At 35.2% G+C, this 19,179-nt stretch overlaps 1 protein-coding gene across 2 annotated transcripts in view; it reads right to left on the bottom strand.

Annotated features, from left to right (window-relative positions):
* Positions 1–19,179, bottom strand: part of PHKB (phosphorylase kinase regulatory subunit beta) — a 231,278-nt gene that overhangs the window by 126,487 nt on the left and 85,612 nt on the right. For both annotated transcript variants that reach the window (XM_027867903.1, XM_027867904.1), the window contains 2 exons: positions 17,519–17,634; positions 1,817–1,880 (listed from right to left, as the gene is read on the bottom strand). In XM_027867903.1, coding sequence (XP_027723704.1) covers positions 1,817–1,880; positions 17,519–17,634 — 180 coding nt within the window. The remainder of the gene's footprint in view (positions 1–1,816; positions 1,881–17,518; positions 17,635–19,179) is intronic.

Genomic DNA, 19,179 nt, shown 5'->3' with positions numbered 1-19,179 from the left:
TACAGGTAACTCTATTATTGAGATATTTAAACACTATAAGCATTGTATGTACTTTTCAACGAGTTAATGCTGAGCAGAAGCATTTTTAATTAATAGAGAATAGGGGGAGAAATGTATTGTCAAAGTTGGATTTTGCACAATTTTCTACATCAGAAACAAAGATGAGAGAGAATTTGTAAAAACTAGGATTCTCTTTGATAAGGACATTGCAAAACTAGAAGATATCATCTGTTCTATTTGCAGTATATGACAGCTGTTTGGTTAAAGGAATAACCAATTCTGCTTTATTTCTGCCTGAAGTAAGCTATGGTTATTCAATTCAAATTCTCATGAATGCCACACAATGGATTTGTGTAACAACTAGGGAAAGTATTAGATCAGACCTCAGATCTATCTGAGGTCCCTTCCAAATCTGAAATTCTATGATTAAATATTTACAAAATATCTACTAAGCATAAAGCACTATTCTCAAAGCCTGGCCCTAGAAGACCGATGGTCACAGTCACATAATCTTGGAAGGTTATCTTGTCCAATCTGTACCTGAAATAGGAATCCCCCCCAACATTATGCTTGACAGGGTATCATTCAGCTTCCACTTTAAGCACTTTCCCCAAGGCTGCCCATTACCCTTTGGCACAGCTCCAATTGTTAAACAGTATCTCCTTACATTAAGCCAAAACTTGCCTCCACAGTTTTCACCCATTCCTCTACGTTCTCGCCTCTGACCAAAGGAAGTCTAAACCCTCTTTCTATATGAAAGTCCTTCATATAGCTGATGAGAGAAATGACTATTTCTCTCATATTAATAGCTAATTGTTAAAATTGGGAAGACCTCAGCTTTTTTCCTTGTCCTATTTCCTTGTCCAATCTCTCATTCTTCTCATTCTAGTTAACTACTCTACCTAACTAGCTCAGGCTCTAGTGGAGGGATATGGATTCTTTGTCTAGATTGCCCATGGCAATCTCAGCACCTTATTTAAGTGAGCTCTGTTCTCTTTGTAAAATCTACCTCTCATTAAGTGTTAACCGCTGGGAGTTGATTGTCACCCTCAGGAACATTCCTTTTCCGGAAGCATATAAGCTCTTGAGTCCCTTACCATGAGAGCCTTTGGCATTTGAGAGTGTCACTGACCTTTTATTAAAAATGTCAGCATTATTCATAAAGTTATCAAATTACCCAGAAATTGTGTCTCAAACTTTTTAAACATCACACTGAAAATGGCATACACAAATGAAGCTGTGAAAAAGCATCCCCGGGCCATAGGATACAGGAATAAATGCCAACACAATGCAAGAGCAAGTGAGCTAATGGAAGAAGTAGGTCAAGGCCTGGGTACTAAAGGATGAGCAGGATTTAGAGAGGGGTAAAGTAGCAAAAGCTCAGAAGTAGGAATAAAGATTCAAAAAGTGGGAAAGACTGACCTCATTTAGGTAACCCTCAACAGGATTCTACATAAAAAGTGAAACATATAAAAGGAAGAGAAGTTCTAAAAGACTTAAAAATCCTAAAAGAACAAAGGTGGACCACAGGAGGAAAGTAGCTATGGAGTGAAGACAATGAGATCTCTTTATGAAGGACACAGCTGATTTTATTAGACAAGAGTTTTATAATGAGAAAATTGACAATTTATTGATCCATTTTTAAAAGGAAGCCAAAAAAAACCCCACACATTGAAGTTTGGGTTGAATTGCCACCTAATTTTTTACATCCTTTTATCTAGACTGAAAGTAATTTGTTAAAGACTAAGCAGAGTTCATTGAAAATGTAGTTCAAATTAACATAATTAGTTTTTAAAGTCTGGGGTATTTTTTTTACCTGGTTGCCAAAGAGGTTGAATCCATTAATTGCTTCTAGAACTGCTTTTGCTAAGCCAACAGAGCTGGAAAAGAGGAAGAAAAAAAGATATTTGGTACTCTAACAATCTGGGCACAGAAATAAAACTCAACAGCTGAAGGATCTATAAAAACCCTTTTCCTTTGTTAATACTCATCTTAACCAGAGGAGCAATGATAGAGATCATCCCTTTATCATTTTTACTTGTCCTTTGCTATAGTAAGTGATCAGTTGGGGGAAAAAAATTCTGGCTTACCTTCATCTAGATTTTAGGTCATGCTCTTGATAGTAATAACATTATTTTCAGTATAGAGTTCCAATATCTAACTTAAAAGAGTGAACTTGACAAGGAGGTATAGGGTAGTGATAAGTACTCACTAATTACCATGTCAGACATCATTGGTTTCAGATCAATGTAATGGAATAATCTGGATAGAAACTTGAGGGGAAAAAAAGATACCTCATGTACCTGCTATTGAATGCAGACAAATATATCCACTCAAAGACAGTTTGTTCAAGAATCTGATACAAGGTATTTAATGCCACATTAACAGTTGATGGAATTTAAAAAAAAAAATAGCTTCTGTCATCTCATTTCTCCTCTTCTCTTTTGGTAATTCATGTAACATCTTTTTAATGGATTGTAATTCTTAGCCTAAAGAGTATATTCGAATATGTAATACTTTGTAATTTTGTATATAATAAAACTAGAAGGAAGAATAGAATTTATATTTATATAATGCTTTTAGGGTTCACAGAGTACTATCATCACAACAAGGCTCAAGTCATTCTACCCTTCTCTGCTTTTCCAGGCCACCACTGCTGCCCTGCTGATAATAATAGTATCTATCTCACAGGGTTGTTGTGAGAATCAAATGAAATATTTGTAAATCACTTAGCACTGTATCTGGCACATAGTAGGCATAATATGAAGGTTTATTATTATTATTATCATCATTTGATTGGTCTCACTTTTATCCCATCAAAACTGTGACTCTGCAGTTAATGAATTCAACATTACACTGCCCTCTACCCTTGAATCCCTTATCCTCTTGTTCTATTTCCATTCAGTCCTTTCCAAAGCCCATGCCTGAATTATTTCAACTATTAATCTTTTCAGATTCTAATCACATGATGTTGAACCATACTGAAGGATTTCATACACCTGTGTTGCTGGATCAGATCTACTACAAATTTCAATGATTTAAACTCAAACGGATTCTTACTCTTAGACATCAATCTATTTAGTTTTTCATGATTGATTCTCCATTGTGCATTCTATCCTCCCATAGCTGCTGTTCCAAACCTCTTCTCCCCTCAAGCCATCTAATGAAGGGCACCTCCATTCTAGGTACTCTATTCTGTCTGGGTTTAGGTGACACTACTCTCTGATGATTGCACTGGATTTCCCTACATGTCAGATTGATCTTTATTGGTGTCCTTAGCAGGGTCATTCTCCAAGTCCTGCTTCCTGTGCATGAAGTATACCCAAATACCTTGTTCTTGGTATTCTCTTCTACATTCTATTTCAGTGAATTTATTAGTTCTCATTTGCTCAATTATCATCTTTATGCAGATGGCTCCTAAATCTGCATTTTTAGCCTTTACTTCTTTCCTGAGCATTAGTCCTATATGTCTAACTGCTTACTTGACAATCACCTGAATATCCCAAAGATAACTGAAACTCAACATTTCCAAAGAAAATTCATTACCTTTCTCAATAAATCCACTACCCTCCTAAATTCCCTGTTTCTATCAAGGTCACAATCATTCTTCTAATCACCCAAGTTCACAGTCAAAAGTCAAGTTTTCCTTTTCTGGAAAGGATGGGACTAAGGTAGGATTGGACTAAGTTGTGAAGAGTTAAATGCTAAGAGGACTTTATAGTTGATCTTAGAGGTAATAGGGAGTCACTAGAGTTTACTGGGTAGGGGAGTGACATGGTTACTTAGGTTTGAGGAAAATCACTAGAGCAGTTAAGTGGAAGATGGACTGGATTGGGGAAAGACTTGAGGAAGGAAGATCAACTAGAAAATTATTATAGCAGTCTAAGGGGCAAAAGCTAATGAGGGCCTATACTGAGGTTGTGTTAATGGAAAGAAGAGTTAATGGAAAGAAAGAGATACTATGAAGGAAGAAATGACAAGCTTTGACAACAGGTAAGATATGTGAGGTAAGAGTGAGAAGATGAAGATGACACTGAGGTTGCTAGGGAATTTGCATGACTAAGAGGAAGGTAGTACCCTACACAGTCAAGGTAAGTTCAGAAAAAGAGTAGGTTTGAAGGTAATCTGTTTTATCATCAGGCCTATTATAAGGTAATGGCCAATCAATTAAATAAACCCAAGCTAGGGTTCTAGCTTTCACAGTGGTACCAAGAGATGTTTTGTGAGAGTGAGCAGGAATTGCCCTGCCTAATGTCATCCTCAATATTAGAGCTGTAGATACTTAGTAAATACTTTCTGAATTAAATAGAGAAGAAAGCATTTAAGCTTTTATCTGAATGCCACATGTTAAGGAACCAGACCTAAAGGAATCTCACCAATACTTGAATTTAATAATCTTTGGTTATTTTTATCTCCTTGCTATAGACAGATATTTGGCCATTTATGGTCACTCCAAAAGGGAAGGTCATTTTATAGGAAAAGAGAATAAACAGATAACAATATACAAATCAATTCAGCTAACATGTAAGCATGTAGAACTTCACAGATCTAGTTCTAGGTACCAAGGATCTAAAGTTGAAAAAAAAAAAAACCTTTCTGATCTCCAAAAATTTGAAGTCTACTTGGAGGGGTAAGTGATAATTGCCTAAGTAGGACAGAAGGTAGAATATGACAAAAACAAGAGAGTTCTGGACAAAGGTAACTAGAAAAACTTGAGATCCCTTTGCTTGAGTGATTGAGAAAGTTTTCATGGAAGAGGCAGGACTCAAGTTGTTCACCCTGTGGAAAAGGACTTCAGTGGGGAGGGATAAATAAGGGGGGTATTCCAGACATAATGGATAGTCTACACAAATGCACAGAGTTAGAGAGAGGGGAGAATGAATTCAAGCATTAAATTTGCATGGAATAAAAAAAATAGGAAGGAGAGTAGTATGAAATAAAGCTGGAAAAGTAGGTTAATATCAAAATATAAAGGGTTTTGAATGTCAGGTTAGTCAAATTCTATTTTGTCATATAGGCATCAAGGAATTCTGCACGTTACAGGTTTTAAAGTATATTTTCCCCCATATTCACCAAAATAGTAGCATTTTTTTGTAGCATCAAAAACTGGAAACAAACTAGATGCCCATCAATTGAAGAATGAATAAACAAGTTGTGGAATAAGAATGTAATATAATACTACACTCTTGCAAGAAATGATGATGACAAATAAAGAGAATAATGGAAAGATTTATCACCAATTGCTTCAAAGTTCTAAGCAGAACCAAGAAAACATATACACAATCATTATAACAACATAAATTGATAGAAGAACAAAACCATGAAAACAGAATTTTTCAAAATTATAATGGACAAGTTTGGCTGCAGAGAAATATAAGGAGGCATATCCTAACTTTCTTTGCAGAAGTAGGAGGTTATGGATGTGAAACATTACACATAATATCAAACTTTTTTGATGTATTAATTAGTTTTGCTGAACTGGGTTTTTACCCTTTTTTTAAATTCTTTAGTATATAAAGAATTGATCTCTGGAAGAGAGAGGAATGGGGAATATATAGGGAAATATAGGTGATATAAAAATAAAAGATATTAATAAAAATATATTTAAAAAATTAAAAGGCTAGACATGCCTAATGCTATCTACAAGGCAGGTAGATCACTTGAGCTCAGGAATTTGAGCTGTAGTAGGGCTAAAGGCAACTGAGTAGCCATACTAAGTCTAGTACCAGTATGGTGAGCCCTGAGGGCAGGTGGTTACCAGGTTGTCTACAGAAGGACAACCTGACCCCTATCAGAAATGGAGCAAGTCAAAGCTTCTGTGTTGATCAGCAGTGAGACTGGACCCATGAGTGGCACTTACACTTACAGCTTGGGTAAGATAGAGAAACTCATGCTCAAAAAAAATCCCCTTATTTTATAAAATCACACAAATAATTCAACTTAACCTATTAACTATTGCTCAAATATTTTATTGTTATATGACAATTCGATGTTATTGAAATACAACATATTGTCAATTGAGGGATATGTGTATAGAAAAGACTCTCCGTTTTCAGTATATAAGATGGTAATAAAATTGACCCAAAATTAGTCAGTAGAATGAGCTGTTGCCTTTTTTCCAGGAGTAGTGATAAATTTGCACTAATCCACCTACATTCTCTCTGTTAGAGTTCTTCTAAGCAACAGCATTTCTAAGATAGCTGGCATGGTGAAGAATACAGGCAATAGGGATGTAGATACACAAAAAAGTTAAGTTTAGAGCTACTGTCTATTTAATTAAATAAAGATTTCTTGAGCAGCTCCTCTCTACAAGACAAATGAAGGGGATACAAAAATGAGAAAGACGTGGTCCTTGCCCACACAGAATTTAAAATTAGCAGGGGATATAAAGTATATTAAAAACTACATTTTGTTCCTTAGACAAGTCACTTAACTTCTCTGGAATTCAACTTTTTAGATATAAACTGAGAAATTGGACTAGAAGATCTTCAAGGTGTATTCTAGCTTTAATTTATGATTTTTACATAATACATGAAAAAGGACCAAATAAAGTCTTAAGAACTTCTGGCTGGGTGTGGAGTTAGGTGACCAGAGCTGTATATTAGAAAGAATTACGTAGTGGGGAGGCGGTTGAAGGAAATTACAGTAATGTTAAAAACAAAAGACATCAAAACTTTTTTTTTTCCCAGAGAAAGACTACAAGAAGAAAATGGCATCTGAATTGGTCTTTGAATTGTAGGACTGAAAGAAGCGGAGATATGTGGAAAGCATCCCAAGCAGAGGAAATAGTATAGGCAAAGACACAGAGGTGGATAGCCTAGAAAACAGGCTGTCAATACATCACTGAGGACCCTGAATGACCGAGAAAAGGATTTGGATTTTCCTTAGCAGTCAGGAAATGTGGAGCTCCTGAAGATTCCTAAATCAGTAATATTATCGGAGTTCTATAATGCAAAGATTCATCTGGCAGTAGTGTGTAGAATGGATTGGAGAGTTAAAGAGACTGTAATTGGAAATACCTGTTAGGAGTGTTAAGAACATAAATCCACAATGTCAAATTTACAAGCTTTTACTGTAATATTGCAGGGAAAAGAGATCTGAGGCCAGAATTCAGACCAGACAATTTCTCCCAAAAGAGAAAGATTCACAGACATTTTTATAAATTCCATGAGAACAAAAGATGATTATTAATTAACACCACTAAGAGTTCATAGAGACAAAAACAGATAACAATATAATTCAAAGAAGGACATCAAAGAAGATGCAGTTGCAGTTAAATCCCTTGAATTACTTACAGCCTTGCAGATAATCAACACTTTCATAAACAGTTAACAAAGGTGCATTCTATGCTTAAAATGACATCCCAAATTCCTGAAGTTACTCTATTGCCTTCTAAAGATAAGGCTTACTTGCTAAATGAAAAATTAGAACTTTTTATTTCTTTGCCCAAAGCTTATTGCAAGTAGTCCAAGGTAGAAGTAACAAGGGTCTGAACTCCATAGGTAGCAGCAGGGAAGGAAAGGAACAGATATGAGAAACACTGTGGAGGAGGCAATAGAATTTAAGAGTCTAAAAGGAACTAGGAAGAAGATTTAGGGAAGAGAAAGAAATCAGAGACAACTCTAAATTTCCTAACCTTGGTGACTGGAAAATTGTGGTATCATAAAAATAAAAAAGCCAGAGGGAGAAATAAGTTTAGCGGAAATGATCATTTCAGTTTTTGAATAGAATGCTAAAAGCAACATTAAATGAATCAAATGTTATGGAGATACCTGTTTGATACTTTAGTGACTGATTACTCTCTTTTTAGGAAAAGTCAGGAAAAGTTAGAACACTGTATATGAGACACATTTCCAACAAATTAAATCAAAAACTTCAACCTGATGACATTTATTATGTCTCTACAGTCATTTTTGTATCTCATATATTGACTTAGAAATGAAAAAAATGAATTATGCTTTTAAATATAAAGTTCATCTTAAATTTGGTGTTTCATGAACTTTGGCACTGGAATAGTAGTCCCAAACCACTCAGTTACTAATTTCATTTATCCTTGCTACTTTTTATGTGTAGATACACAGCCAAAGCTTGGAACCTAATATACATATTGTGAGGGGGAGGGAGGAAAATTTAGCAATAACAGTACCTGAATGGAACTGGGGCTATTATAACATCAGTGACTAAAATTTTTTTTAAAAATTACAGATTTTTGCTGTTTTCTGATTAATCATTCCAAGATCAGTGGAAAGGATAGGGTGACCTAAGCTATATCACTATGCTGAGGTGGAAGAATGGGATAGAGTTAGAATGAAAGGAGAGAGGAAATGAGTTTCTAAGAAGAGCATCAGAGATGTAAAGACTTTTAAAAAATTATTTTAGAAGAAAAGAGAAAAAAAGTGTTAGGGATGACAGGTACTATGTCTAGGAGGTACCAGGAGAGACTACAGAATGAATTGGGACAGGAGCATTAATAGGATTTTGCTTTGGGCATTGAAAGGACAACTGGAAAAAGAGTATCATTAACTGATTAGGAAATTTAGCAGGAAAGGCATAAAAGCTGCTGTTTGGGGAAAACAAAAACAAGTTTTCATAGGGAGGATTTCTTTTTAAAGTGCCATGTCAAAAGTCAAGGCTGTTATTTGGCTGGAATTCAAATGATGAGGGAAAAACAGTTTTTACCTAAAAGGAAATAATGAACCGGGGACCAAAGAAAGAACAACTGAGTAACTCAAGGACTGGGACTTAATCCCTGCTATCAAGGATTATACATTCTAATCAGGAGGACGAAGTGTGGAATATACTGTCTGAAAATAAGTATAATACAAGATGGGAAGTGATAGATGCACCGTGGTAATTTAGAAACGTATGGAAAAGGACAGAATACATTCTCTCTAATCCAAAAACATACAGAAAAGGAAGGAACACATTCAGCCAAGGGGATGAGGAAGGACTATACAGAAGTGGTGCTTGCACTTAGCCTTGAAGGAAGTACAGAATTAAGAAAGGCAGCAAGGATGAGGGAAGGTATTGTAGGTATAAATGCAATAGGACAGCACAGTAATGGTATGTTGGAAATACTGCTGAATTTGAAGTCGTGATGTATGAGTTCAAATCCCAATTCTTCTATGCACTACCTGTGTAACCTTGGGCAAGTCAATTAATGTTACTGGTCATCATTTCCTCACCTGAAAAACGATGAGATTGGACTCAATTATTTCTGAGGTCCCTTCTAGCTCTAAAATGTTGATTCTAAGCTCTTGTACCTATCTACTACATTCCAGAAGCTACAGGACCCTACATATTCTTCATCAATTCTGCCACTAGACAGTCCACTGGTTTTTCCAAAAGGTGTAAGAACAAGCACTTTATGAGATATATAGAAATATATATAATATATAAAAATATAAATATATATGTGTATATACATATACACATACACACATGTGCATGTATGTATATGTATGTGTGTATGTATGCCTTACTGTAGTACAGTAGAAATTAGAGTGAATTTGAAATAAAAGGATCATACTTTAGTGCTGGCCCTACCACTTTCAAGCTGTGTAACCTCAAGTATGACCTCAAGCAATTTATCCTTTCTAGGCCTCAGGTCATTTGAAACAAAGAGGTCTGAGTAGATGATCTATAATATTTCTTGCGGCTCTGAAATAGCTGAGTCTTTATCATATACCATATAGAACTAGGAGGAAAACACCAACCCCAAACCTAACTACTGTCACAGCCCCTCCTCCAGAGGTGACAGAAGTCTTAGAAAGCCATCTGCTACAATGGATTCACACCCTGGTCATTGAAAAGGAGATCCTACTTTTGTGTATGTGCAACAGAGAAGACATTTCAAACTGTTCTAGGGAGGGCCTGGTAGGAGTAGATAAGAGGTGAAGAAGCTGAGCTCAGATACACTTTTTAAAATATTAAAAGGAAAATAGAGTTAGAAATGTACAAACCAAAAGTTGAAGCAAGGTACCAAGAAAAATCAGGTAATCAATGTAAAACATTTCAGATTTTTCATCTAGCCCATTAAATGCAAACTTTACATTCTGCTCAGCTGAAAAAACATGATTGTTGAGAGGGAGATTGATATTGCATCCATAAGACGGCTAAGAAAATATCACAATTATTTGTTAGACCATAAAATAGAATCCTTAATGATTCACTAGACAGACTTACAGCTGCTACAACAGAACAAGCTGAAGTCTGTATTTCTCACCAGGACACACCTACTTTGCAGTGTTAAAGGTAATATTCACCAGTGGTTTTCTTTACTTACTTAGTACAGGTACTGCAGGGTTGAAAAGAAGAAGTAGTTCAAATACCTTATAAGCAAAGGAGTCAGAGTAAGAATAAGCCAAAAATAAGTGGCTACACAGGGGCAGTAGAAAAAAAAATATTTTAAAATATTGATTAGGCAAATCTCCACTGATATTGTCCTCAGATATCTCTTCTTGCCAAAAAAGTGACCCTGAGTTCTCAAAGACTTCACCAATGGAGTGAAAAATCTGGCTAGTCCTATCCAGATTAGAAAGGCTTTGAGTTTGGAACTGGCTATTTTAATCCTCTAAGAGCCACACTAGCAAAGTTTTAAGAAGCTAGTTACTAGAGGACTGGTCATTGGGTGATTTCTTATTTTGGCCAGAGGAATGAAAGTGATATAATCAAGCACAGGTTTCAGGAGTAATTATGCAAATGAAACATCTTTTGAAGCATTTAATACTTGAAACCAGAAAGCCATGCAATTGATTATCACCTTGGGGAAAGCCACATCATTGCAGGAGAAAGGGTGGGGGAAGTCAGTTTCCTCATAGGGTCAAATGTGGGGATTAGATGAGATGATTTCAAAGGCCCTTTCTAGTTATAACAACCTATGATTCTATAATTGTAAGTGAACTAATTTTAGTCATATTTGAGTCACTTGTTTCCTTATAATTTAGTTGCCAGCTTAATTTAGATGACAACTCAGTTTAGGAGATATGATTCAATTTGACAAAAATTCATTAAGAACTTACAATATAGAGTACTCAGCTGTAGGAACTGGAAGAGATAGAAAGAGTAAGGACAGAATCCTTAGAGCTAATAAAACTTGAGAAAGAAAGCATTTTTTGTTTTGATCCTTACTAATAATTGTATTAGTTAAACTTTACCGCCTCAGTAAGGATGATATACTAAACATCTTTTTATTTTTCTGGAAATAAACATTTTCCTGAAGATCTTTAGGGTAAATATTATGATAGAAATTATAATTATATATTCCTATTGATGTAGACAGAACGAGAAACCAGGCTAAATTTGTATAGATCCCAATATGTATTTGGGAAGCTGGGATTTTACAGTAGTTTAATTTCTTGTGCTTTGTTTCCTTCTCCCAGAAGAGGAATGGCTTCCAATTAAACTGCGTTTTACTGTTTCTCTTTGACCTTTTGACAAATATCTTCAGTCACACCGAGGTGGCCTAAAATTGATACTTTCATTTTAAACTTTGACATCCATCCTTGAGTATAGAGGAGAGAAGATTTATTGAGCTATACTCTATAGTTGAAGGGAACTACTTCTTCGGGATAACTTTAGGAAGTATTGGGAGATGTGTTAACTCTCTTAAGTCATACACAGAAATACTCATTCAATGAAATACTCTTGTGATCTAAAGGAATAAATGAAATTCACAAAGTAATTAGTTTATATCATTCACAGCCTATGGAGTCTCATTCAGTTCAAACAATATGTAAATGTAACTAGATTAATAAAATGTTACAGCTAAAAGGATGTTTATACCTAGACCAACGCTCTATTTTTTTTAAAAAAAAAGTAGATTTTGATGGCTTTTGTCTTTACGTTGCTTAAATTTGCCCCTGTACCCTTCCACATTAACCCTTCCCAGAAAGCTATCCCTTATAACAAAGAAAATTTATAAGAAGAAAAAAGAAAAAAAATAGCAAATTGAACAAAACAAAAATCTCATATTGTATACAATGTTCCACACCTGTAGACTCTCATTTCTGCAAAGGTGTGCATGAGGTGTTTCACAACATATCGACTGTTTTGTGATTATTGTTCTTTCCATTTAAGTTGTGATCATCATTGTCCATAATGTTTTCTTGACTCTGCTTACTTCACTTTGAAACAATTAGCAAGAGTCTACCCATGCTTCTCTCTATTCATATTTATCATTTCTTATAAGAATCCTTTATTTAGAGTCAGGAAGACCTAAGTTCAAATCTCAACTCAGATATTAACTAGTCATGTTACACTGGCTGGGCAAGTCATTGAACCTCTTTCAGGCTCACTTTTCTCAACTGTAAAATGGGATAGTAATAGCACCTACCTCCAATGGTTGTTATGAGGATCCAGTGAGATAACAGATATATAGTTCTTTGCAAATCTTAAAAAGCTGAATAAATTCTAGTTATCATCATCATTCCATTACATTTATGCACCATAATTTATTTAACCATTTCTCAATCAAAGGACATCCAATTTGTTTCTAGTTCTTTGCTACTACAAAAAGTACTATTATAAAAATGTTGGTGAATATGGAATTTTTCTTTTGGTCAATGACGTCTCTTTGAGGAATATACCCAGAATCTCTGGGTCAAAGGGTTTGGACATTTTAGTCACTTTCATTACATAATTCCCAACTGCTTTCCAGAATGACTATACTAATTCACAGATCCACCACCAATGCAGTAGTGTGCTTGTTCTTCTACAGTGCCTCAACCATTATTCTCATCTTTGCTATTTTTTGCTCATTTTCAAGGTAGAAGGTGATATCTCAGAGATATTTTAACTTGCATTTCTCTTATGTAGAGTAGTTTAGGAGCATTTTTTCATATGGTTATTCATAGTTTGTAATCCTTTTGAGAACTGTTTAGCCACCTCTCTTTTGGGACATGGTTTTGGTCTTGTTAGATGTCTAACTTGGATACCAGAACCTCAATTCAGAGATTAGAAACAAAGATTTTTCTCTTACTTGATTATTTCCTTTCTTATCCGAGATGCATTAATTTTCTTTATGAAAAAGCTTTTCAATTTCATATAATCAAGTTCGACTATCTTATCTTTTGTAATTGCCTCTATTCCATGTTTGGTTAAGAATTTATTTTCCTGTAGCTATGAAAGGTAGCCGGCTACACTTCTATTTTTTTTTTTATGGTATGATCTTTAATATTCAGGTCACATATCTATTTTCAATTTATCATGGACTACAATGTAAGATGTTGGTCTAAGTTTAATTTCTGCCAGTTTGGTTTCCAAATTCCCTAGCAGTCCTAAGAAAAAACTTTATCTTAAATAACCTATGTTTTATGTATTTATTGAGAACTGGATTAAGTCCAATTATTTCTGATTGCTTATCAATCATAAAATATGTGCAAAGTATTTCTGCCTTTTTACATTTATTTACAATTTCTCTATGCCTCCAAAACACAAGTTCTGCAAACCTATCATGTAGGACAGAGAAACACATATATTCTTAATGTATTCAGAATGTGCCAAAAGTCTTTTAGCTCCAATCTCTCTAACAATTTGTTCAATTCTCTATTCTTCTTTTGTTTATCTTGATTAGTTTTGTCAAATTCTGAGATAGGAATATTATGATTGCCTACCATTATTAGGGCAACTATGTATGATGTCATTATGCAATTTGGTTATTTTTTGTTATGAATTTATATGCTGTGCCATTTGGAATATATAAATTTAATATTGGTACTGCTTCAGAGTATAAATTTCTTTAAACATGTCATTTTTTTATCTGTTTATATAGTGAAATTTTATTTTTTATTCTAATAGTATGGTTGCAATTTCTGAATTTTTTTTGATTCATGATGCATAATAAATTTTGTTCAAGTCTCATATGTATTCCACATATATCCTGGCTTTTTAGACGTCACTGTAAGCAACAGATCATAGGTTTTCTTTTCATCTGTCACTTTCATTTTATTGGTTTACTTATTCTATTCACATTTAAAATTATGAGTTAGATTTATATTTTCCTTCATTTGTGCCAAATACTACTGTCTTTTAATAAGTATTTCTTTTTATTCTTCCTTCTTTAAGTCAGTGCTTTGTGTCTACAATTACTTTTGCTTAATTTAATTTAATGTAACCCTATTCCCACAGGCTCTCTTTCCCTCTTCACTTTCTTTCCCTGTCCTATTTGTTAACCCTTTTCCTAGTAATGAGTTTTATTTAACTTGTTAATTTCTTTTTCTTTATTTTATTTTGTTACACAATTTTTCCTCTTTTTGCCCTCTCAGTTAAATAGTTATTTCAAAATGTTCTCTGCTTTCCTCCCTGTCAAATTTTTTGGTTATATTTGTTTCTGATGGCATGGACTTTTTTGCTACATTTTTCTAAAGATTTCTTTACTTTTGTCTTTCATTAATTTGTTTTCCTTTCTGTCTATCCTGAATTTTATTTTTTTTCATTCAAGGTTCATACCCTTATTTATTCTATCTTGAGTCTCTTTGTGCTCTTTATAGAATTAAAACTTTTAAACTACTAAGTCTGAGTTCTCTCTTTTAACCAATTTCTATGTCATTGACTATAATAATTGCTACCATTTATATAGCACTTTAAGGTTCGCAACAAATATTAGCTCATTTTATCTTCCCAATAACTCTGGGAGGTAGGTGGTATTATCTCCACTTTACAGATGAGGAAAGTGAGGCATTAAGAAGATAAGCCACTTTCCCAGGATTATACAAACAGTAAGTGTCTGAGGCTAGATGGATTTGAACTTAGGTATTCTTGACTCCAAGTCCAAAGTTTTATCCATAGTACCTCCTATCTGCCTCTTTGCCACCTAGCCTCCTTGCCTTAGGAGTTCTTGTCATATATCCTTTTCTATGTTGTGCCTCAATCTTTCAGTACTTGAGGGGAAAAAAAGAGATTGTGGATAGAAGTGTACCCCATAGCAGATACTACCTTGTGTCCAAAACCATGAGATACATCTCTACCATACATCCTCCCAGTGATCAACACCATGCAATTTCCTCCTTAGGTCCATGTTCTCCCATGTGTCTGGGTGCTGTTTGCCCCAGGAACTCTGATTTTACTTCTCCTAAGGCAATATGCTCTCCATGGGGGAACAACAATTTTTTTCAGAGAAAGTGGTCTTGCTGTGCACCAAATCTCCCCAGATAAAATCCACTGAAGATCACCACTTCTTATTACAAACAAATAGTTCTTGTTCCATGGAAGGGCTCATCAGAAGAACCCCTACATAGAGTTGAAACTTCCCTCCCACCACCATTTCTTCTCCCTCCCTTTTGCCACCTCTCTCATTCTCCTCTATCCCCTCTTCTTGCTGAGATTAGAGGACTCTGTTGTTCATCCATGGACTAGCTTAGGATATATAACACATTCCTCTCTATGATCCACCTCTCCTCTCCTCGTATATGTACCCTCTCTCCCATTCTTCAATTTGGCCCTACAAAATACATTGATTCATCTATAGGCAAGTTGTAAAGTTTAGTTCATGATACTTAAAGTCTGCTACTTCACCTCTACTTCTTTAAATTCCACTTTCATCCCTCCAAAATTCCCTGAGTATTTTAAAAATAATATTTCTCAATGGTCCTTCATTTGTTTTTTTTCAAACTCTACAGTCTTTCTCTTAAAAAAAAAACTTCTAGAAATGAGGTTATTTACTTCACTACTTATTCCTTCTTCTGTAGTTGTATTTCTTTACCTTTCTTCAATTTTGGTTGTTTAAGGTGTTTATAAGTGAAATATTCTGCTCATCTTTTTTGGGGGGGGGGAGATAAATACCTTTCTTCTACTGAAAGTCCATCTTTTTTCATTGATCATTAAGCTCAGGTTTAATGGGTATATCAGTTTATATTCCATCTTGAGATCCATTGCTTTTCAGAATTTATTATTCCATTCCCTTATGTGGAATATTGTATTAAATTCCCTTCTTCTGAGATGTCTTTTGGACTTCTCATGCTGTAAGTAGTCTCTGCCCTACGGCTTCTTCCTCTCATTGGCTCATTCCTCCAAGACCCTCTATTTTATGAAGGACATCCAGGCCAGTTGTGTCTTAATTCCTCTCCAGGCTACAATCCTGACTCTAGCCTTTCTTTACCATGTTTGCCACAAAAACCTCTTATAATTTTAATAAGTTCTCCATTACTTTATCTGCGTGTGCTCTGTGTTTTTTATTGAATTTTCTTCTTGAAATAGTTTGTGGCTTTAGCATTTTCCTTACATTCTCATTACTCACTTTCTGACTCCTCTCCCTTTGATGGTGGATATGTACCCATAGGGCTAGACTCAGCCTCCTCTCATATTGGGAGCCCACTGACTTTGGTCTCTTTTTAAAAGACTGGTCCCAGGTGGATTTCACTTGCCTTGTCTTGAGGCCAGGTACAGCCATGTATGCTAACCCTTGCCCAGTTCCATTCCTGACATTCCTTTCTTCTTTTTGCCTGGGAGGTATCTACTGCTTTATGTGTGGTAAGGGTAACGCAAGGTAAGTGTTCTGAGCAGATTCCTTGCAGCCTTAGGGTTTCCTAACCCATGGGGCCACTCAATCTTCCCCATGTGGCTGGATAGAATCAATATCTGCTGCTTGTTTACAACAGGGTAAAGGGTGAGAAGCAAGGAGGGAATTCCATCAAAGTCTCTGCAGCATGAGGAGAACCACTGTATAGGTACCAAAACCCAAGCCAGGAGGTTGGCTTGTACATCATGTCAGATTGTAGAGGCTCATGGGAGAAGAATTTTAGTGTGTTAAGGATTAGCATAGTAATTCAGAAGGCTCTTATCTTTATGGGCCTCTTGCTTTCATATCTATGGATTTGATTCTAATTGTTCTAACACTGTTGTGTAATTATTCTTAAGGGGTTTTCTGAGTTATTGGGGCCTTGGAAAAAAGTTTCAATCCTCCTCCATCTTACTGGTCATATGACCCAAAAATCCTATTCTTTTTTAAACAGATGAGAGAACTGAGGGCAAGGAGGTGAAATCATTTATCCAACATAGTTGGTTGTAGGGTCAGTACTTGAACCAGGTCTTCTGACTCAATACTTTCTGACTTTTTTTCTATTACTCTGTTCAGTCTCTCCATAATAATATTCAGTATTAAATATGAGTTCACATTAAAATTTAATTTAAAATATGAGCAGGAATAGAAAGTCCTTTATAGTTTGTTTCTAGGAAATGAATACCGAGATTTTCAAAGGATGCTATTTCAAGGGGAGACGGGGGCAATTGAGAGAATTCAACAGAAAGTTCAGATGCTGAATCAACTGTGGAGATTGAACTCTATAAGCTAAGATGAGGAAAATTCCAGTTGCCTTGCTGAATCTGTTTGAAGACAGTGAATTCAGCTACCAGAGCAGTTAATCTGGTACACTTGCTTTAAGTGAATTTCATCTTCATTATGTATATAAAAATGAGTTGGAAAATTACCATAGAAACTATTCTGATGTACTCTTTTGATTTCCCATTCATATTCAAATTCTGTACATTTAAATCAAACAGCACTTAGAACTCTGAAAATTACCTCGAATGTAGCTCTGTGCTACCGTTATTGTATTTGCTTCCTCTTTCCCAGATTCCAAAGTCAGGGACACGGTAGACTCTTTCTACACAAAATACCAAGTTTTGAATGAACGCTACCTAAGAGAAAAAGAAAAGAAAAATTTAAGGATCAGTTGGCAAGTTTGAAAATGTACTTAGTCCGAGTTTTTAATATAGATCTCAGATTCACACTAAAATTACAGCGATCATTCTAAATTTTAGAATTCTTGTCGACAAGCATATTAGTATATAACTGTCACATGTGACAATACCAAAGCGAAATATGAGCAGCATGGAAGAATCTTGGAATTCAAAACTAGGAACAACATGCAAGAAGTGGCAAAGAAGCAGATTTTCACATGATATAAGAAAAAAAACTCCCAAACAACTAAAGCTGTATTAAAGTGAAGGACTCCCAAATCTCAAGACTCTCTACCATCCTGGTTGTCATTCAGCTTATCAGCCTTTTCCTAAAATGAGATGCCCAGAATTTAAAGTGACATTCCAAGTACTGATCTGACTAAGCCAGATCCATGGAAATATTATCTCCCTAGTCCTGTTTGTACACCTGTTAATACAGGCCTATGTTCAAATCCCACCTGTGAAACATGAAGAAGAGGAAGAGGCAGATGAAGAAGAAGAACAAGAAGAACAAGGACAAGAACAAGGGGAAGAAGAAGAAGAAAGAAGTAGCAACAGCAGCAGCCTAAGACTGTTAACATTTTTAGCCATCACTTAAGTTTCTAGTCCATGAAAACACCCAAATCTCTTTTCACATGTACTGCTAATTATTCCCATCTTATCCTTGAGAAGTTAAGGGCATTAACATTAATATCAAACAATTAATGACTAGTACAGTGGTTGGCACAAAGTAAGCGCTTAATAAATGCTTCTTGACTTGACTTCTGGGACCTAGCCATTCAATCAGCTCCAAATACTAACTATACAAACATTTAACCTGCATATCTCCATCATTTGTACAAGAGAATCAAGATATGTCTTTTTTCAATCCTGTTTTGTCTCTCTTGTTCTCCATTACCTTTCAAAAATCACTAACAGTCACTCATCAGTTACATCTACTGAAATTTTCATTACTCTGTAATTCATCTACATTGAGCAACTTGAACATTAGGGCAGTTGGGTACTTTCTATCTCCCTGAATTATCTTACGTATTACCTTTTTATATCTGAGGGGTAGTCCTGTTACTTCTTTGATCTTCCTCTTTACCCTAGGGTTGCTTAAATGCAAACATACCACTTTTTATTGACATTAACTTTCCATGCAAATCTAAGGTCATTCAGGACTTTAGCATACCTGATACTATTCTTACAGGACTATGCTAGAGTGGTATATTCATCTTCTTATAATTTTTCCTTACATTTACTTCTGTACATGTTGCTGGGTTGTTGGGCTATTTTCTTTTACCTTGGTTAATTAAGTCTTCTTTTATCCACTTTGTTCTCTTCGGGTAACTTTCCGTTTTTTTCATCATCAGAATTTTTTTGTGTCTTCAGAACTTCATTCTTGAAAATTTTCTAATCTCTCCTAGGCTGACTTACTCTTTAGTATATTAGTATATTACTTAGTATATTAGCTTAGTCTTTCTGCTCTTAGATATCTATTCTTCTCAAAGCCAAGACATA

This window comes from Vombatus ursinus, unplaced genomic scaffold (genome assembly GCF_900497805.2).
Source record: "Vombatus ursinus unplaced genomic scaffold, bare-nosed wombat genome assembly UNPS02014786.1, whole genome shotgun sequence".
NCBI classification, from domain to species: domain Eukaryota; kingdom Metazoa; phylum Chordata; class Mammalia; order Diprotodontia; family Vombatidae; genus Vombatus; species Vombatus ursinus.
The sequence above is the reverse complement of the archived record's forward strand: the minus strand, read 5'-3'. Positions and strand labels throughout refer to the sequence as shown.